The following is a 25,140-nucleotide window of genomic DNA, read 5'->3' on the forward strand; positions in this document are numbered from 1 at the left end:
CTTCCCAAATGGACTTTAGTACTAGTCATAGATTGTGGCCATCTGACTCCAGTGATGCCCTGTTTTAGGGAAATCCCAGGGCAACATATAAGATGTGATCTCCTAATTGTGAAATGATCTCACTCATTCCCCTTGCACTCTCCCTATTCCATCAAAACACCCAAAGGAACATAGGCAAATGGAAATTTTGACTTTAAAAAAGTTTTACTGCAATCCCCCCAAATACTAGATTGGGTTTTTTTTTCCCTTAAAATGGATTTATTACCTTGTTGCAAACAGCAGTGGGAATTTTTGGCAGTGTTGTGTTCTGTCTGCCCACTCTCATTGCTTCTTGCTCATCAGCTTCAGTTGTGCAGAGGCATGGTCTGCAGGTCAAGTACTGCTGGAAAGGAAATGGTGACACAGCTTTGGGGCATTTTATTTATAATTAATCTTCATGTGGTGTATGAACTAATTTTTTGCCTAAAAGGGAAGTGTCACCCTCACTTTGTAAACGGTTTTGTAAGTCAGCAGTTTTCCCAGTCTTTAAAACTGTCAAAAATACAACTTGACTTTTTTTAAATAAAGGTGCATATAGTTTTCTGAAGTGTGAGCAGGAATAGAAAATTCTTTAAAGAAATGCATTTGAGGATTTAATATTAAACTTCTAAACCTGGTACTTTTTACAAGCCTCCCATATGTTGTGAGTTAGCAGCTTTGAACTTTTGCCCCTGCTCTCATTCCACACAAATCTTTGGTTTGGGTACCCCAATAAAGTTCCCAGAAACACAGAAGGCATCTGAAATGTTTTCTATGTCCAGAAAGTTTGTTTATATTGTGTGGGCAGAGAGGTTTATAGTTCTGTAATTTATATTATATATTTCTATTTGTCTTGCATATTGAACAAGCGAAAGTTCCTGCAGGCATTCACAGTCTTTCTTGTTTTAGGTGAGGACCAGTACAGTGATCATATCATCACACCTCTGGTGGCAGAAGATAAGATTTCGTTTGGAATCAATGCTGTGTGCTCATCTCTTACTACAGTCCAAGATATAAAGAGCTCTTACAATGAAGTGGATGGTCGGCTGATTGCCAAAGAGGTCACAGATTCCCCTTGTCTTAAACAAGTTTTCTCTGGCTTCTAATAAGTTTCCTTAGATGTTGTTTGTTTTGGTTTTTTTTTTTTTTACTTGTTTTTCCATTCCTTAACTTCTACTCATAGGTTAATTTTCACCTATGGAGAAGACTAGATTGGGCAGTGTAAGCACAATGTTAAAAGCATTTTTTGAAACAGGAACAGAAGCCATAATTTTCAGGCTTTATGATAATTTGTTTCAATCTTTGTTTTCTTAAAGCCTTCACAAGGACTTTTCACGTACTATTCTATCATTATTGCTAATACCAGGTCTATTGCTATGTGAAGGTAGTGGCATTGTGAGATGTTGTTAGTAGGTGAATGTTTGCCTTACAATCAACTTTTTATGAAAAAGACAGTTTTCATAGTCTAAAATTAATATAATCCTCTAAAGTGTTAGTGCATGTATTTGTTACTTTTAGTGTCCCTGATACTACCGAAGTTTTTCTTAAAATGCCTTTTATCTGTTTTAGATTGGGATTAATTCTCGGGACAGTTCAACTCCAATATTCCTAGCTAAGAATATTGCTGGACACCTCTCAGGTTCCTTGCGGACTATTGGGTCGGTTGCTGTGGGCCAATATGGTAAATGCACTTGTCTTAATGCTTAATATTCTTTTAAGAGTGGAGCTTTTTTCTGACCAATAATGGATTTAGTCTGTGTAACTTCCTGGTAAAGCAACACTGCAATTTCCTAGGGGTAAGAGTGTTCCAGTCCTCTCCAGCAGCTACCAGCCTGAACTTTATTGGAGGCCCTGCCATTCTCCTGGGTCTCATTGCTATGGCCTGTGATGACCACACCATGTATGCAGCCGTCAAAGTCCTGAACTCCATCCTCAACAGTAGCCCCTTGAGTAGAAAACTGATGAGGCACATCCATGGATACCAGGTAGACTCACTTTTGTTCATTCATTCTGATTATAGTCTTCCCTATGTAGACATGTATCCCCAAATCTATCTGCAATACATACCAAACATATCCTGGCTATTGCTACTTGTGGTTGGAACTTTGCTAGTCGGGAGGGGGATATAGGCTAGTGCTCTATATCCTGTGCTTAAAGTCCATGGGAACCTCTGTAACATCTTATCTGCTGAAGGCAACGTGAGGACAGGTGCTTCCTGGTCAGACATGATTTCATGAACTAAATAAGCCAGTAAGATTTGTGACTGACCCACTCTTTACCTTTTACCAACACACTTGATCCCACACACAAAAGACCACTTCTCAGGCAGCTTTTCTTCCTCCCTTTGGCTCATACAGGCTAAGATTCCTCTTTACAGACTGCCCGGTGTAGGGCTGAAAATAAATGCTTATGGTTCAGTCTGCACTCTCTATTAGGAATCGTACCGATATAAATAAGTGCTGCCTGAATTTCACTGTTTAGGTCAGTCCCAAACTAATCTTTAGACCTGAAAGCTAGGCAGATTGAACATTTTGGTTGTATGTGAAGTCTATGTATGTAATATTGCATAGATTGAGGCACAAGTATGACGTTTCAGTTTAGTATCATTTACTTTGTGCTTCTGATGTGAAGTAGAGAACTCTGAAGGAACAGGGAAGACTCTTTAATACACATGATTGCATACAAGATGCTTAACATTAGGGTTTCATGAATGATTTATTTTAAACTTTCCATTTTTCTATCATGCAAATTGTTTATAAATGGACTGAAATTTATAGGAGTATATTTATCCTACTTAGATATTGCTTACCCAATCCTTTTGTGTAGGTTAATGCCTACCTTACTGTGTATGAGCTGTTCCTTTTGATTTTTTGCTAAAATAGTGTTCTTTCCATGTGACTGATCATCATATTGCAATGAAGTGCCTTTTTTTTTACAGCTAAGTAATACGTATGTCTTGATATATATTTTCAAATTAATTTCTATTCTCCCCAACCTATCCAAAATGCAATGGCTTTCTGAACATTCTCACAGTATGAGGAAATTGTTGGATAATCAAAGGTAGGCTCAGGTGAGAAACTGACAATAGTTCACAAATGTTTTTCATTTGTGTAGGTAAAAATTTAATATTTAAGCAATTAAGAATACATCCATGAAGAATAGCATAGAACACCTACTGTGGTTATTTACAGTTATAGTTGTCTGTTGCTTTTTCAAAATTACATTCAACATAATATGGCACATACTTTCCTCCTGTTCAGTGCCACAGAGTAGCCAAGCTCCTTCAAAAATTCATCCTTGCACTTTCTGCATGAAAATTTGTCTGGACTAAAATCTTCATTTTCTTCATTATGCTTATGTAAAATGCATGCATGATTGCTACATCTGAATAAACTATATGTTGATCTTGAATTAAAGAGAAATGTTATATGTTATTTTGTAAATACAGATTTATACTTGTCAGATACTTATTCAGTCTTCTTTTTTCAGTTGCTGAGCTATCTACTGAAGAGGAAAACTCAACTGCTGAACAACAGGATTTTACAGTTGGTGTTCTCCCTAGTGGGCACAGCTGAGCTGGGCTTTGAGTCTTCTGTCATCAAGAATTATAGTGCTTTCCAGTATGTTCTCTGCAACTTTGAGGTAAAACTGTTCATGATACTCTGTGGGTTTGGCTATATTAAGGATGGCTTTATATTATAAGGTTTGGTTTGTTCGTAGCATCTCCTGGATCCAGTATTTGGGATAGGGTTGTGTGATGTGTATTATCACACTATGGGCTCCCAGGTATGCAGGAACACTTCCAGAGGATCTGCTCCTCAGGGCTAGAACTGGAGCTACAGTTCCTGCACTAGCAGGGACTTCCCAGTGCCTCCAGGTTGCATTATAGAAACACTGAGAATTTATGATGCTCTCCTCCCTAGTTTTAACTGTTTCTCTGATGCAGCTACTGCTCTTACAGCTCAGCAGAGCAGTAAAACCTCTGCTTTCCTTTGTCTTTCAGCTTTGGATGAAAGCACCAGAAAATCTTGACCTTGTTCTTCTTTCCCATCTTGTGGAGATCTTGCAGTCCTCCAGGTATAAACATGTGTTTGAATCAGAAATCTGTGGGACAAACTCATCTGTAACCTGAAGCTGGAACTCTGAAGTGGATATGGAGGGTCTAATCCCAGTTGGAATCAGTGGATTCTGGGAATTAATCATTCCTGTATTGCTCTTTCAAGCCTGGAGTTAGTGATTTGATCAGCACCTGAGATGACTTTGGGGCCAGACTGAGAAAAGATATCTGGTTACCAGGTTCACATGGAACCACTGCTGTACAATGGAAGTTTACATATCTGCTGGGGAGGGGAAATTCAAATGTTTGAATTGACTATAAAATATTTTTTAAAAATATATTATTGAAGTTGTATTTAAAATCAAAACAAAACCCCTTTATCAACTTTCTTAATCATCTGGACTGGAGTTTAAATGTATCCTAAGAGAGAAAGAATTTCAGAGGGGCTGAGTATAGGTAGATTCCTGCTTTTTGATAGTAGGAAGTTCTGTTCAGAGCTGTCTGGTGCCCCTTGCTAGGTTTTACAGGAATAGCATTTTTTGCTACCGACTTGCTGCCTGAAAATGCAATAATGTTTTCTTTGAACTTGTTGGAATGCAGGTGTTCCTGGGGGGGAAGGCAGAGGAGAAGAGTAGAACACACAAAATAGTCTTCGGATCTCCATCACTGACACATGTTCAATTTGTCTGACAGTGTTTGAAAGGTTATAAAGACAATATTAGAAGCCAAAAGTGCAAAGTTTCAGTGCAACCTGAGAATCCTTTCAGTTGAAACTCAGCAAATGTGGTCATTTCCAGTAGAAGCTTTTAATAGTTCCTGTCCTTTTTTTACAGAGATGCATGTCAGAATGTTGCAATTGCCTACCGGGTGCAAATGGTGCCCAAGCTTATTTTCCTTTTCAATGATCCTGAAATCAGCAGCTCCAAGATCACTGTGGCCTGTACTATTCTGTCTCATCTCTTGCAAGGATACTTTAATACAAGGGATGTTCTCAGGTAACCTACAAGGTCTACAGCTTTTCCTCAGATTGCAGATGAGCTGTACTTCTGCTAGTGCTGAAGAGAGCTTGACAGTAGAGCTTTCCTCACCTTGTCTTTGGTAGAACACCAGATCTTTGCCAACTGCAGGATGCCCTGGTGAAAAACTGATGAAAACCTCTTTTCATTTACTCCAACCTTATATTTGTGTGAAGGTGAATTGGGTGATGACTTTTATAATGGTGGCACAGACAGTTCTGTAGGTATGACTGGGATTACTCAAATATGTACTTAATATTTGATTTCATTCAAGCCTTGTCCCTAAAGTATCACTACAGTTCTACCATTTGGTCCCAAAGAACTGTGTACCTAATCCTGTTGGTTTGGCTTATATCCCAGTAACAATTTTTGTTCCTGAATTTCAATCAGTTATGTTAGTCAGGATTTCATGAAGCATAGCATTTAAATCCTTGTTTGCTCTTCAAAGAATGTAAGCACTGCTTCATTTTATATTCCCAGCCTAGTTGCATCAGCCTGTAACCTCTCAGCTGAGGAAAGTCCACATAGTGCTGTCTGCAGCCGCCTAATTCCCAGGGAAACACACTGCACAGATGGCAGCTCTGTTTCTGAAGCTCTGGGGTTAATAAAATGTAGGAACAGAGTTGCATTTCAAATCTGTTGACTCTGCCTTTTGCGCTGCTGGAGAGTACGAGCACCTCTAACAGTTAACTGTGCAGTAAGCTAATACATGAACTTGGTGTTTTCCGGATCTTTTGTGGATGTGTGCTCCTGGATATGTGTTACCTGTATGTATATATATATTCTTACCCTGGGCTTGCAGGAATTAGTCTGTTCTTTTTATCATATATCATGAGACAAGTGAGAGTCCTGGATTTAGAGTATCAAATTTGTTGTGCTGTAAAGAGTGTGAATGAGCATTTTTTCTTAAATAATGATGTTCTTTTATTCCATGGCAATATGATGAGTTGTTAGGCCCATGACTGCTGAGAGAGTGGACAGTGAGACTCCTTGTCTTTCTAGCTTCAGGACAGCAGAGACTGTAGCAGGCTCTCAGCAGCACTGAGAGGTGCTGGAGTTTCTGCTGCTCCCAAATTTGGATTTGTAGATGGAATTACTCTGTGGGCCATTCCTGCAGAACTGGTGTTCTGTCCCTTAAGAAATATCCTTCTTGTGGGTAGGAGATTGTGCAGTCTCACTAAATATGTATCTGTCACATTAATCTATCTTTAGAACCAGGTAATGTGTTAAATTAAATTACAAGTGAAAGAAGGGTGCCAGTCCTCCTCACAGTGGACCTGCTAAGGTTTCTCTGTTCTCCTCTATATGCTTGGAAACAAGTGATAAGTGATATCAGAATGCCACAGGCTGCCCAGAATTTTTCATGTAAACTGGGTGCTTTACTCAGTATTCCCTTCCTCTTGATGAAAGACTTTTAAAGTAGATAGAGAAAACGTTTCCATAGCAGAATATATTTTACTTTGATTTGTAGATAGTTTCAGTCATCACAATATAAGAAAGATATCAAGCTATTAGAGGGCATTCAAAGACGGGCCTCCAAGATGAAGAGCCTTGAGAAGAAGCCAGATGAGGAGTATCTGAGTTCACTTGGGCTATTCAGCCTGGAGGAGACTGAGGGGAGGCCTCAGTGCAGTTACAACTTCCTCAGGAGGGGAAGAGGAGGCGGCAGAGTTTTCTCTTTGTTGACCGAGGACAGGATCTGAAGGAATGGCCTGAAGTTGTCAGGGGAGGTTTAGGCTGGATATCAGAAAAAGGTTCTTCCCCCAGAGGGTGGTCAGGCACTGGAATGTGTTACCCAGAGAAGAGGTGACAACCCCAAGGCTGACAGAGCTCAACAAGCATTTGGAAAATGCTCTCAGGTACAAGTGTGACTCTTGGGGTGTCCTGCTGAAGGCCAGGAGTTGGACTTTGGATGATCCTTGTTGGGTGCCTTCCAACACAGCACATTCTGTGAACTTTTAATTTACTTCCTAGTTTATGGAATTTTCATCCTATTTCTGAAGTGACTAAAATTACTAATGATGGTTGTTAAGTCATTGTTAACCAGTATTCAGCTTTGCATATAATCTCCAAGTAATTAAATTAATATCTTTCTGCTGACTATAACTGCTTCACTCTTTCTCTGAAAGGATTGGATTGTTCCTTGTTTACACCTTGAAACCTTCTTCTGTGGATGAAAATCAGATTTACCTGGATAGTGTGGCTGAGATGCCTACTGAAGGTGAGGGGCTGCCTTGGGGGTTTGTATTGTGATAGGTAACTACAGTATTCCCCTCCTTCACCAGGACCTGATGAACCCTAATTGCAACATTAGTGCTTCTGCCTCTTGTGGCAGGAAGAGGCAAAATTCGAATTTCCTCATATGGGAAGGGACAGGCTGCACAGAGGTGACCCTTTTGTTCTCTCTCTGCTAATAAACCCAGGAGTACTTTGGCTGCATTGTCCAGAGCTGACACAATGCTGGATTTCAGATATACACAGAGAGGAAGGACATTAACTTGAAATTGCCCCCAAACTACTCTACTGAGCTGTTACAAGGAATAAAATTTCAATGGGCATCCTGGATTTTCTGTGAAGACTTTACTAAGTTGTAGGAAATAACAATGTAGAGCTCTGCACCTCTTAAAATATCTGTGTATTTGTCAGGTTCACATGGAGGAACATCCAGTCATTTGGCCCTTTCACTGTAATCTTTCAGTTGAGGCTTTATTGTTATTGGACCTCTAAACAAGAGATCATATTAAGGAGACACTGGTAACTGCAGTTTGTATATAGACATCTCAGCTAGACAGTACAAGTCAGATTGCCTGTTTGCATTTCTCTCTCTAGTTAACCTGAGATTGCTTCCTGTGAGATACTGTTCAGCATGCATTCTGAATGAGTTCTAAATAACTCCAGAGAGAGGACATTGGCAATGTAAGCACAGGTTGTTTCTTATGTTAGCAGGAATCCTTATGTCTAAAATTTGACGTTTGCGTCATTTTACTCTGCAAAAACCCCTGATTTAAGTACTTCTGCGGGGCTAATTTGATGCAAACAAAATTGTTCATCAAAGCAATGGAACATGTTTTGTCTCTTCATAACTTTTTACTATTTTCTGTTGTCTATAGCCTTAAACCAAACATCTGGAAAGACAATCTGTCTTCGAAACCAGCTACTGAAGATGCTGTTAGATGTAATACGCTCAGACAAACTTCACCTGTCCTCTGAGTAAGTAGAAACATTTAGGAAATTAAGTGTCTCTGTCTTCCAGATTTTTCCTCTTCCTGATGTTTATCTGGGACTAAACACACTGGTAATATTTGAATTTCAATAAATACTAGGAGCAGATTGGATTCAGAGAGACTTTTTTGTCAGTGATTTATCTGGCATTCACACAGCTGCGTGGCCTGATCACATATCTGATATCCATTTTGGAAAAAGTCTCATGTTTTCAGAAAATACAGTGAAGGGAGAACTTGGATATTGATGCTTCTTCTGCATAGCAAGGGTTGAAGAAATCCCATATGTCTCTGAAAATTAAGTCAATCTAATGTGGGGTTACTAACACCCCTCTATTATAACCATGAGAATGCTGTTATTATAATTTGACCTTTCATAACTGAAAGGCAGATTTCATAGTGCTGGGAGCTGTAACTGTGCGTTTTCATTAGATTGCACATCTTGGACTTGAAAATTTAGACCAGAATTTTGAATTGTGTAGCTTGAAAGATCTAGTCTGTGGTGTAGTTTGCCTCAGTTATTGATAGACACTTTTAAAAGGGGCTTCATATTAATGAACTGTTTTCCTGACACTAATACAGGTTTAGATGTAGCAGGAATTGAATGACTTCATCTGTGCAGATGAGTCTGTTGTTAAATATTTGTGATTCTCTGTTGTGGAACACCTTTAATGAGATCTTTTCTAGAGAAACATGAGCTTCTAAATAATTTAACAATAATTTTAAATAATATCTCCTTTCTGTCTTCTGACATGTTTTCTTCAATGTATTTTCATTTACCTTTTTTTCTAGGGAAAAGGAAAAGACATTTTTGGCCCTGGGGCCAGACTGGTTTCTGCTGTTCACACAGAGCTACCTGCACTTCAGCACAGTTGTCCTGGGAATCAAACTGCTTCTGTGGTTCCTCCACGATCGTTTGCTGCTGAGCAAATTCAAGGAGGGGATAGTGGCTGGGCGTTGGCTGGAAAACAGCTCTAGAGGGTTGAGTATTCTAATGGGTATGTGTTGGTTTAGTGCTCCCAAAACACTGCCTTTATCCAGCTCAGTGACAGAAGATGACTCTGTACATGATAGGAGAATTCCCACTGATCTCAGTAGACTAAGACTTAAAATTATTTTCTAGGGCAAACTTGTCCTGGTACTTCAGCATTTCTGTGCTGAAAAGTGATAAGTATTACTTCTCCCTTGCAGTTCTGATTAACAATTCTGATTAACATCTGAAGGGAGATGGGCCTTTTTGTGTTGCACAGAATCAGGCTGCTTTATAAGCCTGTAAGGTGTTCAGATGTCAATTTGTGCTCTGAAACCTTTTGTTTCTTAGTTTGTTCAGCCTAATTTTTCATGATTAGACATGGCATTCGGAGAAAGGAAGAAGAATAATTCAGGGAGAAATCCCTTTAATAAAAATGATAGTGGGAAAAATTTTTATCTGTTAGTCTGGTGGTGTTTTTTAAACTGTTGATACTCTGCAGCCTAGCAGGCTAGTGTTATGGGACAGAGACAAATGAGGGTAAAGTTGTGTCAGTAAACCTTCTGCTGATATGACATTTATTTTTAGACACTTTCCTTTTCTTTTCCTTTAAAGATAATTTAAAAAGTCATCCTTCAGTGCCTGACAATGGCTACTTCTTGATTTTTGGTTTTTCTGTATTGCAAAAATGTCTGACTGATCATGTTCACATCCCTGAGATCTACTTGGTTGTGGCCGAGCTCTTTCTGGCAACTCCACAGTCTGAACCACCTGAAACAGTCAAGGTATGAAAAAAAAAAAAAAAAAAAAAAATAGCAGACAAGCACCTGAAGCTGCTACTGCGTTACTATTTTTGACATGTTATGTTCTTTTTCATGAGAGTATTCTCAGGTATATTAACCCTACTTGGGTTTTGTGATAATAAAAGCTATTCATGATTTTAAAATTAGGTTAGATAACTTTGATTTAAGAAAATTTGCGTTCAGAACAGCCTTGTTCATGCAGGTGATAAATGTTGCAAATTTAATAGAAGAGGAAGGAGATGCTGGAGGTAGACACATGTTGGTTTTGTTCTGATACAGAGCAGGCATTTTTCTTGATGTATCATATATCATTCCCATCTCTTAATGAAATGTCTTTCCTTCTGTGTAGAAAGATCTTGAGTCTATGTTGCAGTGGATCTTGCATCACCACCTTAGAGAGAATGTCCTTAAATTTGGGTTGTGTGCAGAGGCAGCTGTGTTGCTGCTGGAAATGGTTCGATTCACTATGGACAAGGTAAGTTTTTTGTTGCAAGGACAGTGCAGTGTGAATGGCTGAATAAAGAGCCCAGGTGTGACAGCAGCTGGTGGCAGCCTTTATCTGTAATCCATAGTCCTGCTCTGCCCTCAGAGGGCAATACCGAACATGACAGTGAGCAGGGACTTCCAAAGAGTACAGCTACTACCCTGGTTATGTAGCACAGGATGTGATGGGCTCATGTTTGAGAGAGACCAGAGACAGATCTTGCCCACAACAGTACTCAATCTTTTCATTCTTGGTGATGATATGTCACCTTTCTGGTTTGGTGTATCTTCAGTCTGCAAAGTGGGGCATGGCTATTGGTGCCGTGTCTGATTTTTGTGACTGTGTCATGTTTGCATGGAAATACCTAAAGAGGAGCAAAAATAAGCTTTCATGAATGAGATGAATGCTGCCTTGACCAGATGCACATTTGTCTGTTCAGTCTATTGCAGATGCAGAAACCTCCTGGGCACTTGCCTATCCAGGGAATGTTATCGAGTTTCTGTGCTTGATCTATCACAGTTACACACAGGACCCCATGTGGCACTGTCCTGACTTCCTGAAAGCTTTGGCTATGCTTGCTTTTCATTCAGGACCACCCAAGGTATGTGTATAGGAGCCAGCATAAGCCCTTCAGACCAGTGATGGGTCACGAGGAGAAAAAAAATAATCAATTTACAGTAGACTGAGTGTAAATGTATTGCTATCTACTTTCACAGGGTGGGTCTGAAGGCCTTTTGACTCCTGATGGTCCAGCCATTGCTGAAGGGAAAGGCTGTGCTGATCCCTCCCCTATCCCACTCCTACCACACCCTGCCAAGAAACAAGTGTGGGATTTTGTACGAGTCCTTCTCATGGACAGTCTTCTGAACATCCCAGCAAACAAACAAGGACATCCTATTGAGCTGCTTCTTGAGGTTTCTCTTATGAGCAGGCTTTGCTGTTCTACCTTGCACTGGGGGTGGAAGGACAGGACATATTCTGCCAGTGACCTAGTAAAAAAAAGTACTAACAGTGACAAAAGGAAAGGACTTCTCTAATTCCTCTGCATTAATGTGAACAAAGAAAATGCTGTCCCTGGAAAACAAGAAAAGACATTTTTCAGGCAATGTTTAATATTGAAGAAAGGTGTGGGGAAAAAAATCCCTTTTCCTTGCTAATACCTGCTTGTCATAAAGGCATCCCCTGAATTTGTTGAGAGCAGAAAATTTTGGATGGAGCATCCTTTGTACTGATTTTTGCGATAGCAAAATCTCAAACAAAAAAAAATCCTGTTTCCACTTAAAGTACTGATTAATACAAGCTGTAGCAGCTGTGTCTGGATTTGGAGTCAGCTCCAAATTGTCAATAGTCCAGGTGTCCCAAATGTGAGTTCTGATGCAGACTAATCTTAGTAATATGGGTAGTAAGGAACATAAGCTTGACTACAATTGTAATGAGTTAAAACCTCTTGTGGAGCAACAGCTCCCTAAAGTTTTATATATACTATCCCAAGGTTTGGTACAGTTAAAATAGTTTGGATTTCTGACTGTCTGAATACTGAGCTGCTAATGGAGCTCAATGTCCCTGAGCACAAGACCTCTTGGGAACCACCTGTGAGCCAAATTCTGGCCCTTTGCAAAACCTTGTTTGTGTTCAGTGTGCAGAGAGCAACTGTGCTGCTATCAGCTGGATGGTGTAGTCCTATGTAAGATTTCCTGGTTTTACAGCTAGGAATGAAGTTCTGCCATCTCATCTCTTGTCCAGTAGCTCTCCACATATGCACTCTTGCTGAAAGTGAAGTTGAGTCAAAGTTCCTGTTTTCCTGCTGAACTAATATGTATGCCATCATTGTATAGGCTTCTCCAGAAGATGCCACCAGTGAGCAGAAGAGACTTTTTCAGACAAAAGTTCTGCTGTCTGCTATGAATGTCTTTCAGGTTACCAGCCAAGGTGAAGGGAAAACGAGACCTAAAGGTGAGTGGTGAGAATCAGATTGTTTAACTATTGTTTAAATATCATGCTAACTGATAATTTAGCATGTAGGTATAATTGTTAGAAAGGTTTGGAAATAATAGCTAGAAGGACAGTCTAGCTCAGAAGGCTCCACTGTCCATTCTAACTTGCTGTAAACCAGTTTGCAAAAATTATTATAATTTTATAATTTTTTTCTGGAGAGCCTCTTCCTTTTTTTTTTTTTGGACGAGATTCTGAATATTAAAAAGGGAGCATGCAGAAAGAAACCTAAGTGTATTCTTGAATGCTTCTGGAAACAGCACCATTAACTTAGTTGTTTCTGTTCTCCTTTCTGAGTTGTTAAACCAGTTCTTCATTACAGAATTTAGTGAGATTGGTTCAATCCTTAAGATGGAGCTGTCATTTCCAGTCTGAGTAAGTTGTTTCTGCTGTACCTTTCTTAGACCTGTCCCAGCTCTGAGATGTTGTGGCATCAGACTGTTCCTTCTCAGATGTGGTAATCTCACATTTCACTTGTTCTTAGTTTCCTCTTGTTTTGGAAAAATCAATCTTTTTATATCCTCTCCAGGGAGCAGTGATCCTCATGGTACTTCAGAATCAGCTGCACCCCCATCCATGATGAATAATACTTATTTTGTTCAGAAGCTGGTTGAGAAGCTGAACAGCAGAATGTTTGCTGCTGACCCCAAGCAAATCCTGATTTTCATTGCCAAACAGATTATGTGGGTGAGTCACCTTTTTTCCTCCCCAACTTTTATGAACATGCTGTAACATGCTGGTTTTTTACACTGAGGTCGTGATACTGCAATTCTGAAGAAGATGGCTGTAATCCATTTGGTAATTGTTGTTATTCCTGTTTTTTTTGCATGAGAACATAACAGCTGTAAATTGTAATTAGAGATAGATGATGCAGCATAAAGAAAGGATAGCTAACTCTTTTGTGACACTGTCGGCTGTGTACAGATTGCTGAACTGGGATAAATTAATCTCTTCCACAGTTCTGGGGACTTAAGCAGAACTACATAAAAATATAATTTTTATGTAACAGGTAGTTCAGGGGAATTTTGCTGAAATAAATTTCTAACAGCTTAAATGAAGTGGGAGGAGTGGATCCTTGGGGAGAAAGTTCTTTGAGCAAGCCAAGTATTCTCCTGTTTTGTGTTTTCACAGGTCTTAGAAAGCTCTGTTTCTCAAAAGGAAGTTTTCCTCAGTGCCCTGTACAGCTGCTTAAACAGAGCCATCCTATACTGCTTATCCAGACCACAACAATCACTGCCGGAACAGTTTAATGTCCTGAATACTCTCATTGTTCTGCAAGAGCAGTGGGACATTATTTTTGCAACTTACAACTCAAATAGTAATTTTGTCATCTGCCTGATGTACTGCCTTTGCCAACTGAACTCAGGCAGGTACAAATGTTCATCTTATTATGGTTCTTTATATCTCTGTGCTGTACCTATGGAGGTGGGTGCAGAGGGGGAGATGTCACATAAATTAGGCAATATTCAGCCTGGGGAATCACCAGAAGCTGAGATTGAGCTGGAGCCAGCATTTCCAGCAGCCTGCTCACTTCAGAGCAGGAACAGCAGTTAACAAACTTGAACTGATTTCATTGGAGCTGGCTCACAAGCCCATCAGGAAAATGAACATCTGGAAATCTTCCTGGGATGTGGGCTCACTCCACAATCATGTAGGTTCCTGTTCTCCAAGACATCTGCATGGGATAATTTAGTGAGATGTTTTTTTTCTGATCCAGCAGTCATTTGTGTGTGGGTACACTTAAAACTTATAGAAGTGTGAATGGATCTTGGGATCTTTTGTGTTATTGTTAGTTGGATTTGAGTTGCAACATTTTTAGTTGGTTTGATGTGGGGAATTTTGCCCTTTGCCATTGGGTAGGGCTAGAATATCCATACCCATTGTCTGGTATTCTTACAGATGTTGATAGAACAGATGTACTTGTGCCAATGTAAGCTGGGCACTTACCTTGGAAGTTTAGTTTTGTGAAAAAAAAGCAAATATTGGCAAGTGCATTTTTCACTTTAATGTTTCTTGTTTCAATGATAACCTTCTGTACTGCTTTGATGGTCTGAATTCAAGCCATTAATACCAGAAATGAGCTGTGCTTCCTGAGATCTTTTCTGGATGTTCTTATTCCAGTCAGATAATAATTTCCAGGCCAACCTTGTTGAGATGGGGCAAGGATTGCTTTTATGGAGTAAGAGCAAAAACTTTGTTTTGGAAACTAAGGTACGGAAGGATTTATGTTTTCCAAAAGCTAAACATCGTAAATCCAGGGAATAAAGACTGTGGTATTTTAAAGAAAATCAGAAATAACAGTGTCAGCTTTGCATACCCAAAGACTTGATTCTCCCAGACTTGAATCTCCCAGGCCCCCCAAGTAGGGCCTGTTCAGAATTTAAAGAACCTAGTGTGTTACTAGTAGCTATATATCCTATTATTGACAGCAGTTCTGTGACAAAGTCTAGATTGCCTAGATACCTTATGCAAGCCTGTTTCATTTTTTTTTTTAAGTATTACTGCTATACTGAAGTTCCTAGTGCCTTTTACCACCTGACTGGCAGATTGTGGCACAGCCTCCAGTCCCAAAGCAGAAGTCATCTTGGCCATGGTGATGTTCTCAATAATCACATCTACATGCTAATTGTACCCATGGTGCTAAGATTATAGATTTTTGTGCTGAGCGCTTTAGAAAGAGAATGAATCATCATTGATTCAAAAAACTTGGACTAAGCAGTCAAGTGTAGGGTACAGCAAGACACTGATTTCCACATGGTGGCAGATACCTCTAGCAAAGGAATTCAGAGTAAAGAGACAAAGTACAAGATGCCCAGGGGAGGTGCAGGAAGACTGGATGCAGACTGGATACATCAGGACAGCCCTGTGTTCTACCTAATTGGGGTGAATAGTAGTTACAAGTGCAGTAAAGTGCAGGGATAAGGCACATACAGGAGAGTGATCTACAGGGTCATGAATGACTGTTCCCTGACTTTGAAAACCAGACTGCCAGTTGTTCAGTTCTCACTTTCTAAAAATTCCATGGTATTACATGACTGGTATAAGCTCTCAAACATGAAAATACTCATCTACTAAATGAATGAAGTAGAACTGGATGTGCAGAAATGCCTGTAGCTCTTTCACTGTCCTCAGTTTGTTCTAAGTCTGGTCTCCTCACCTGCCCTTCTTTTTTTTTTTTTTCCCTTTGTCACAGCTGTTCGGAAGGTTTTGGGTTGGATGCAAAACCAAAGCTGGCTTCTTATCACCAGATTTTCCTTGCACCCAGTGAAGAGGAGAAGGTGGTGCCTACTCCAGATGATGGTAATTTATGGCACATGTTGCCTGTGGCTTAGAGAGAAGCAAAATACCTGTCTTAAGCTGTTATCAGAGCAGCTTGTGCAAGTGCCACTTATTTCCTCTTTGGTGTACAGGCACTGCAGGCACAGCACAGAGAAAGGAAAGTTGTGCTAAAAAAATTACTTGTGTTTGCATCCAGCCTTTTTATTCAAAAGTCACACCCAGCATCCTCAGGAGTAGTGGGTATGAGTTTGGAAATCTCTCCTCCCTGTTATGGCCAGTATAAGGAGCCAGATACATATAAATATTTTTAGCGCTTTTTTTTTTTTTTTTCATTTTTTCAAGGTCCATACAGGATTTGTCTGTTATATGCAGAAAGAAGTATTTGAGCATTTCAGAAAAACAGAAAAAAAAATTGGGTTGGATTCTCTGTGGTCAGCTGAACCCTGCAGCACAGCAGTGTTGTTTTTTTTAAATTTTTATATTTTAATATATATTGGCTTGGTTAAGATACAACTAATCAGTCTGGTTTTCAGGGAAATAGAGCAAAAGAACTCAGCACTTCCTTGTACAGTATTCTCCTGCTGTATCAGATTGTTTCACAGCTTGGTTACCTTTGCCCCTCCATCTCCAGTGATGTTTGGCAATATAAAGAAATGTTCTTTATATGCTTTAGCATTCTACGTGTGATAATAAGATCATCAAAATTCTGATTAAATGGTTTTCCAAATCAGAAACCAGTTAAAACCAGTCACTCCTACATGTTTCTTTCAAGGACTTGAAATTCATAAAAGAAATGTCCTGTTTTCTGTATTAGATTAACTAGTCTATCTTAGAACCTCTAGGGGCTGTGGACAAAAAGAAACAACTCCACTGACTCTGGCAATTACCAGTGCTTTTCCAAACGAGATGTTTTTGCTTTACTTGTTGCTTGACTTGAAAACATAAAAGAATAATTATTTTTTTGGTGTTACTTTTATTTCCTAGTCCACCAGGAAATCCTCAGAATGATAGAAATCATCTGGAAGCAGCTCATTTCTCAGAGGCGGCAGGCTCTGGAGGACACTTACAAGATGGATCTTTCTGTAAAAGGAAATGACAAAGAAAGGGACATGAAGATAACAGAGATCACTCCTTTATGGGAAGAAATTATGACAAAAGCTTGGCAGCACTTGCTAGGTCTCTGTTCTTTTATGGAACACATATTGTAGTAAGCAAAAACATTGTGGTAAATGGGGTGTCTGGTGGAAAGCTGCTGTTCCTTGGTTATGCCTTTCCTCATTTGCTGAGAAAGCAGATTCTCAATTTCTCTCATTTAGGGCTGTGATTGCTTTTTGTGCCATAATCCAGCCTTTCTGTAATCACCTGGTGGTGTCACAGGGCTTATGTTGTACTGCAAGAAAGAGAAATCTCCTGAGATGATTGTAACCCATAGGAAGATGTAAAAGAGAGGATATGGTTGAAAGAAGGGCATTGCAATATGTGTAGTGTTGCAGTCCTTCAAAATTCAATTCTGTGTAATGAAACTCATCTATGGCAGACCTCTGTGAGGCTTTTAAATAAAAGCTTGAGAAGTAAGAGTTAAAGCAATTCTCCTAAAAATAGAAAAGTATTCATCTGAAGTGACACACTACCATGTTTTTTGTCTTGTGTAATGGGGATAGAACCCCTCTGTTTTCTGACAGGCTCAACTTCAAGTCTTAAAAGCATTTTTGTCTGTTTTCCCTTGCAGTATCTGAAAAGAAGCTTCTCCAGAATAAAGCAGGGCCAAGCCTGTCCCAGAGCAAGCACAATTCCTGGAGTGAAAGCCTCTCTTCAGCTATTAGGTTCATACCTGGCCGAAACACAAAGGAAATGCCTTGCAAATCAGAGGTAAATTTTGCTCTTTGTCTTTTCTGGGTCTGTCACTGGTCTGCCTTTTATATAGCTCTGGAGAGTTTTGCTGGATTTGGGAGGCTTCTGAGTGTGCCTGTTGGTTGACATGTGCCATTGTAAACTAGACAGCTATTGCAATTGAGGTTCCTTTTCTAGGCTGCTAGAAATAATCACAAAGAAATAGTGACGTGAAGAACTTCTTTTGGCAGCCTGTTCATATAGTCTAATAATGCATTCTTGCTGCATAGGGCCTAATTATGGCACTTGAAAAACATAAGCAGCCCAGATTTGTTTGTTATTACAGACCTCTGCTTGGGGTGGAGCAAGGTGAGGAGATGCCAGCTTTGCTGCTGACTTGCATCACCTGTGTAAACCTTGTCCTTCAGGCTCTGAATTAGTAGAAAGGCTCAGGTGTTATCATAGTACTATCCTTACATTTTCTACTCAATATGAAGTATTAGAGGTCTAAATTTTAATTTAGCCTCTAGAGATATGGAAACAAGTCTTGGTATATAATCCAGGGATGGGTTTGGAGGGTATGCATAATTCCTACTGTCAGCAATGAAGATGTGAATTATCTTTTCCAAGTGTAAGCTCCTCCTTTGCTGAAAGAAGGGTCCATTTCCATGGTTTTGCTCAGCATCGTCAAAAATATACATAAAAAGCACTAGATAGATGTTACCTCTCAAGTGTACTAGTGGTAGAGTGGTAGAGTAACTAGATATAGGGCAGAAGTGCACTGACAGAATATTCAGAGCTTTAAACCAAGCTTGTGTTACTGTGGTGTTTAACATAATAAGGTCTTTTTTTTCTTCCTGGGACAATGAATCTGTTATGAGCCTTAACCCTCTTGCTCAAGCTATAGGAGATTGCAGCTTTATGCTTGGTGATGCCTGGTTCACTTCCAGGTGTGTTTATCATTAAGACTGTGACACCGAGCTAATGTGTCTGAAACTGAGCTGCAAGGTTTTTTCAGCATGCCACGGAATCCTTCTCCTTAAAATCACTTTGCTGCTTACAGAGTGAACAAGCTCTTCCCAGGTACATGTGTATACTGTGATGTCATACTACAATAGTGTTGACTATTTGCCCTGGGGTCTGTTTAATTATTTTTTAAAATTAATTTTGATTATTACAGCTGATTACACCTCAGTGAGCAATGTAATTGATATTTGTAAATGTATCCCAAGGAACATTTTGTACAACATGCTTTTTGCTGTTGAAGGTTAAAGACTCTGTTATTGGTTTTTCCCTAAATATGCCTACATCATTAGTTCCTCCAGTGAAAAGGTTGCCATCTGGAAAAGGCAGCACGGAGACATTATTCAGGCACAAGTGCATGAAATTGGTGTTTCTGTATCTTCTGTCTCTCTTCTGCAAGGAAGCTGCTTGTAATTAAAGGAGCTGGGTTTGGAAGAAACATTAGTCACTTGGTGTTATTCCTTATCATGTCAAATACTGACAGCTGCATAGCTCTGATAAATTGTTCTTCTCAATGAGATATAAAACTACAGTTCCAAATGTTCTTCTCCTTTCTCCCTCCAGTCTGTCTGTCTTTCAGAGTTTGATGCACTTTTTAGAGAGGTGAAATCTAAGAGGAAGAAAATGTTGAGCTGCCTTTCAACAGCCCTCTTCCTTCATACACTTCCATTTTAAAAGTTACATTAAAAGTAAATGGTATTTGTATTTTTAACTTGTATTTTTGACAACTTTGGTAATCACTTTAAAAAGTACTGTAATGTAACTTTTGTATCATTTTCTGTGTCAGGTGACTTCTGTGTTCAATACTGCCAATTATGGACTTATGTGCTACAGCAGTAGGCACCAGGTCGAAACATGGAGATTAAAGGAAAAATAACAGTATGAACTACAGAGTGAGGAACAAAGAATTTAAATCCCATAGCAAAATAAAAATATTTGCTCCTAATGGAGCAAAGAGAAGTGCAGAAATTCACCCAAGATTTCAGAGGTGTGTGCCCAGCAGAAAGAAGAAACTGGTTGTTTACAGGGTTATTAACTGGATTCCTTTATCAAATGAAAAATAAACAGACATTGAAGGGGTGGTAGTATTTGCTGCAGACTAAAACAAACTAAAACCAAGCAGCAAAATACTCTTCTTAAATTTTTCCTTGTAATTTTTTACAAGATGGGAAGAGTGCTTTTGAGACCCAATACTCAATCTGGAAAAAACAGCAAAATTCAAACTATTCACTCCAGCAAAGGATCAGACCCCATGTTTCCGTTGTACTTTTGCTCATGTTCTCCATCCTCAGCAAAACCAATTTCCTGCTATTTGGTGGCAAGTATGAGAATTAGCCATCAAATGCAGCTGTGTTTTCTGCACATTTCTGAATACACTGTGCTGTCTCATGCTTGGCTTGTGGCTTTGTCTGGGAGGCATGATCATTTAGAAAAGAAAGTGTAATTACATTTCTGGTAGCAGAACGGCAGTGATCTGCTCTGGTAATTGTATTTTCTTGGAAATCTGAGTAGTCATGCAGGAGCATGAGGAGCACTGTACAAAGTTGGATTTTTTGATGCTTACAGGTGACAGACTTGGGTAAATTTGCCAGCAGGAAGGTCTAAGACTGAACACAGTGCCAAAGATTTCAAATCACTGACTTTCCTGTTTCAAAGTGAGCCTTTTGATATCTTACTATTTCTCCGCCTTTCCCCCTCCTGCCCAGTTTTGCTGTGAAACTCTAGTATAGGTATTTAATTTTTACATTAACAATGACTGTGACTGTTTTTGATATCATAAAAAAGCTACAAAAGCAGCAAAGGATCAATGTAGCAATTGTATTTCAGTCAACTGTAAATCAGAGCTTCTCCACGCCCTTTCCTGAGGCTCTTTAGGATGAGTTTCTGAGCAAGTTTACAAGCACCATACTTCTAATGCCTGTAAGACACACTGCCTCAGAACTGTAGATCTAGCTGTTATCTTTACAGAAATGCAGAGCCTTCTCAGTTTTACAGGATGCCTGATCATGCCTGTCCTCTACTGTTTTTGTTGATTAACTGCATTCCTCTATGCTCAAGGCCCACATAACTTGAAACAGAAAAGGTCTTTTTAATCCCCTTTTTAATCCCATTCTTCAGAATTAAGAGGTTGAGACCTCCTAATTTGTAATTGCAAAGCCAGAAATGTTACTTAAATCTTTTCCTTACCAGTCACTCAGTTGGTCTTTTATCAGCTTTTCAAGTTAACTGAGTTAAAACAAGCAAACATTTAATGATATTTCTTTGAAAAGAGCATCATTTGTGTAACATGTTTATCTTCATAATAGAAGGATAATTAACATCACTAATTATCTAATTAAGTTCATTAACTATCCACCAACAGTGCACCGTGAAGTTGACATTATGTTCTTCTGTCAACAAATGCTTTGATTTCTTAGGAAGTAATTAAAATGTAAATTAGCATGTCATTAAATGCACAAGGGAACTTTGGAATCAAATATTCATTTCAAATCTGCTCATAGCACACATTTTTTTACTTCAATGAAAGCAGGCATTTTACTATTAATGATGTATATTAAACAATTTCCATTATAATATTATTGTCTTGTTTAATAACTGGCTCAAAGCTAAATTACAGAGTGCTGTAGCAAGCTGAAAAAAAGTTTCTTGAACTTTGAACAAAGAAATTTTCATGTCCTCTTACATGCATATCTGACACACTGCTCATTTATCATTTTCAGATTGTTTACTAGATCATAAAGAAATAATTCAACAGGTCAGTGTTAGATAAGAATTGCATGAAAGCATAAAATATAGAGCTATTTCATATTATGTGATACAAATCACTGAACTTTCTGAAACATGTGGGAATCATTTCAGCATTCACTGAAGATAAGTGTTTAGCTGAGAACTGGAATATAAATAGGATGAATACAAGCCCTTAGGCTGACTCAGATTCACAGGCCCCTCTGCCTGTCCCCTAAAAATTCATTAGAGTCTGCTACAGGCAATGCTGTGTGATAGCACAGGAGAAAACCTGCCCTAGCAGAATTGTTACACTCTTGATTAAGATCAGTTTCGTCTTAAAACCTGAAACACAGAAGATATCACTTAGAAGTTTTTTGTGGGTGGCTCTTCAGAGGGAATTTTCCTGTGTTTTTAAACTCAGTGGTCTCCTGTGGAAGTGAAGTCACACATTGTATGAAAATGTTACCTGTTATTTCTCCTGCATATTGTTTTAAAATATACTTTTGCCTTTCAAGCTAGAGATTGTGTCTGGATCAGGCTTAAGCTTGGATATAGGATTTTAGTGAGTGGAATTTAATGTTCAAAGCTGTTGACACTGACCTCTCATCTTTCAAGAGCTGCTGGTTGCAGAGTTTTATTGTCACACAACAGAACTGATGCCGAATGAGTTGAGTGGTGTTAACATGGATGAAAAAGGAGTTTTATTTAATTGCATAAAAACCCTAGAAACATGAAAACCCCTGAAAGCCACTGAAACAGATTATTCTTTTCTTTGTTGAATACATACGCAAATAATTTTTCATATTTCTTGTTTCAAATATGTCTGTTTTCTTCCAATTTTTTAATTCAACATTTTATTTGTAATAATTTCAGAAAGAAATGGTTTGAATTCAGAAGACTGAAGTGTCAATTTAAAATGAAAAATAAAGAGCAGAAAGTCAAGAGAGGTCCTAGGAATCTCTGCAAGATTGACTTAAATGTTTCTTCTAAGTGAGGGCATAGGTTGCTGACTGTGACCGTTCATTTCTTTTTGCTCTCATCTTTTCTAGCCAAATTACAGTTTGCTTGTGTCTATTTGTGTTCTAATTATGCTTTCTGCTGCAGAGCACCTTGAACTACATGCACTAAAAAACTCCAGAAGTAGTTTTCTCACCCTTAAATTTAAGTAATTTTAGGAAAACTTATCTTTTTAGGTCAGGAGAGAGATGTTTCTCTTTTTCTGTACTCTGACCTCTAAGCATATACTGGTGTTTACAGATTTCTTTCATCAGCTACAGGACTAGAAGGGCAATTTTTTCTTAAATAAAAGCTATGATTCAAATGTAATCAGAAAATGCCAGTGCATGAAGTTCTTGGACAAATGCATTTAGATAATAGTGTGTAACAAAACCCTAAGTTATGTACACCTCTAGGACTTCCACATTTTAAATAGAAACAGGAAAACAGTGAGCAGGAACAAGTGAAGGCAAGAAAAGACTCCCCTGCTATTCCCCATAATGCCAAAGTCTGGCCTTCACCTTTCACTTCAGAGTAAAACCTAATGCTTCTGCAGTAACATGATGGACACTGAGTCCTCAAGAGGTTGAATGAATTATCCCAAAGTCACAGAAGCCATTCTCAGAGAGAGGATTAAAGGACATGCCTTGACTCTCATTGTGCTTTTTTGCTATTAGGAGGCAAGTTATCTGTTCTCCCAGGAAATAATCTGTTCAGTAGGATCATCTGTTGAAGGGCTGTGTGTCTGCATGCACACGTACGGACATATGCTTGCTATAGGAGTAGACTGGCTTCTGTACTGCTTGGGCTTAGCTGATAAATGCAGTGTGGAAATCTCATCACATGTACACACCACACTTTAGGTTTACCCTTTGAAACCCACCCCTGTGTGTGGGTACATTTATGATGCACTGAAATATGGAGGATTTTCTCATTAGGTCTGCTATTCCCCAACCAACTGGCAATGCCAGGAATCCATCCATGATCCTTAGGAGCAGTTGGCACACTGCATTAGCCTCCTAGTGGGCTGAGACACGAAGCTTCCATGCAACACTTAACTGCTGGAACTCAGTCTGTTGAAAAGCTAAATGAATTTTGGCAAAGCAACAATAAAATCAACACGACAATAACAATTTCGTGATTCAAAAGAGCCTGCAAACAACCATCAGTGTGGAGAGTGTATGTGAAAGACCAGAATAAACAGCTCTTCAATCTGCTTAGGAAAACACTGTCTTCCTTAGCTTGATGATTGTTACCTGTGGAGTAATGGAACGATTTTTCCTCTTATGAAATGAAGGTACTTGCTGCCTAGTGCATAGTCACTTACTTGAAAAGTAATCTGCTCTCAAGATGGGTGGCTTATTGTTTGCACAGGGTAGCAGTGTACCTGGTCACTGTGTCAGATTTAATAGCAGGAGCAGATTGGGAGATGTTACACACTTTGACTGAATAGAACAGGGCTGGTGTATTGGAGACTTCATCCAGATCTAGTAGTTTACTGTAGCACTCAGATGCTTCTCTGTAAAGCTGCGATGGTAGCTGTAATTGTGTCTTCTGTAGCAAGTATGATAAGGAATGGATTGATTGATTGATTGATTGATTTAGCAAGAAAGGACCAGAAGTATTGAGCTTTAATGGCACATTCTGGGTAGATGTGTGGAAAAAGGAGCATGAGAACTGTCATGAATACAAAAAAGATAGTTTTCATATCTCCGAAGAGTTTAGGCTCAAAACTTTACTGACAATCTGGCTCTGTGCCTGTGTAAGTCATAGCGGTTCAGGAATGTGCTATGAAAAAATTATTGGCTCTAGATGATGTCTGAAAAGATAATTTGATTTTGTGAGAAACTCTCTCCTTCTTGACTAGGTCACATCCTCATCCACACTGATTAGTACATGCAGTCCTGCAGACCGAGGTGGCATATGGGGCTGTGGGGAAGGGCAATGCTGCACCACAAGTGGATGCCATTTAATGTTGAGCTGCTGGGAAATACATACTAAAAAAAATGAATCAATTTGCTCTTTATAAAATGGCATTTCCGTAGTGTTCTCTTTAATCTCCTTTTCTCCTTTGTTTGATTCAAGATGTGAAGTTTATCACATTGGTATAATGTAATTTTTTTCTCATTCTAATGATGCTAATTTCCTATTTTCTTCTTTCAGAGTTATGATCCATAGAGATTTTACTTATTTTTAATTGTCACTTTTTAAGTTCAAGTGCTGCATATATATTATCTGTGAGTTGATATCTTTACTGCTTGGTTTAAAGGCAAGGCTGCCCCCTTCACTAGCAGATAACCTCTACATAAAAGTTGTGAAATGCATGCCTAAGCACTTCCCTAAACATAGGGAAGATTTCTTGAATCAGAGTCATCAGATCTGTTTCTGCCATACACAAGCTCTTTGCTACTGTCACATATGCTATTCACATGTAGGTTCTGGCATCCTTAAGAGCTCACTACATGCTGTTCTGGTCTTTTATGCCCATGAAATACTTTCTGAAAATCTAGTGATTGCTTGAATAGTCATAATTAGGTTAAAAAAACCTTCCTTGTAGAAGTGTGAAAGCCCAAGTCAGAGGAATTAAGTACATGAACTCTTCCTGGGATATGAGATCTAATATCTGGTACATCAGCTATGTTAGAGTACTCTCTACCACTGGGAATATAAATGTAGAAGAGACTTCCAAACTGGTTCATCAAAAGGGTTCCCCCTGCCACTACT

The 25,140-nt window shown here is 39.0% G+C and overlaps 1 protein-coding gene across 1 annotated transcript in view; it reads left to right on the plus strand.

The window, feature by feature from the left end:
- Positions 1-25,140, plus strand: part of WDFY4 (WDFY family member 4) — a 121,511-nt gene that overhangs the window by 38,637 nt on the left and 57,734 nt on the right. The window contains exons 21-39 of the mRNA XM_058841908.1: positions 928-1,079; positions 1,588-1,699; positions 1,813-2,003; positions 3,508-3,660; positions 4,022-4,095; positions 4,909-5,070; positions 7,221-7,312; positions 8,202-8,301; positions 9,105-9,310; positions 9,898-10,067; positions 10,435-10,560; positions 11,009-11,170; positions 11,286-11,483; positions 12,405-12,522; positions 13,091-13,248; positions 13,693-13,931; positions 15,755-15,861; positions 16,825-17,016; positions 17,570-17,709. Of these exons, the coding sequence (XP_058697891.1) occupies positions 928-1,079; positions 1,588-1,699; positions 1,813-2,003; positions 3,508-3,660; positions 4,022-4,095; positions 4,909-5,070; positions 7,221-7,312; positions 8,202-8,301; positions 9,105-9,310; positions 9,898-10,067; positions 10,435-10,560; positions 11,009-11,170; positions 11,286-11,483; positions 12,405-12,522; positions 13,091-13,248; positions 13,693-13,931; positions 15,755-15,861; positions 16,825-17,016; positions 17,570-17,709 (2,852 nt within the window). The remainder of the gene's footprint in view (positions 1-927; positions 1,080-1,587; positions 1,700-1,812; positions 2,004-3,507; positions 3,661-4,021; positions 4,096-4,908; positions 5,071-7,220; positions 7,313-8,201; positions 8,302-9,104; positions 9,311-9,897; positions 10,068-10,434; positions 10,561-11,008; positions 11,171-11,285; positions 11,484-12,404; positions 12,523-13,090; positions 13,249-13,692; positions 13,932-15,754; positions 15,862-16,824; positions 17,017-17,569; positions 17,710-25,140) is intronic.

The sequence above is a fragment of the Poecile atricapillus genome, chromosome 6 (genome assembly GCF_030490865.1).
Source record: "Poecile atricapillus isolate bPoeAtr1 chromosome 6, bPoeAtr1.hap1, whole genome shotgun sequence".
Classification (NCBI taxonomy): domain Eukaryota; kingdom Metazoa; phylum Chordata; class Aves; order Passeriformes; family Paridae; genus Poecile; species Poecile atricapillus.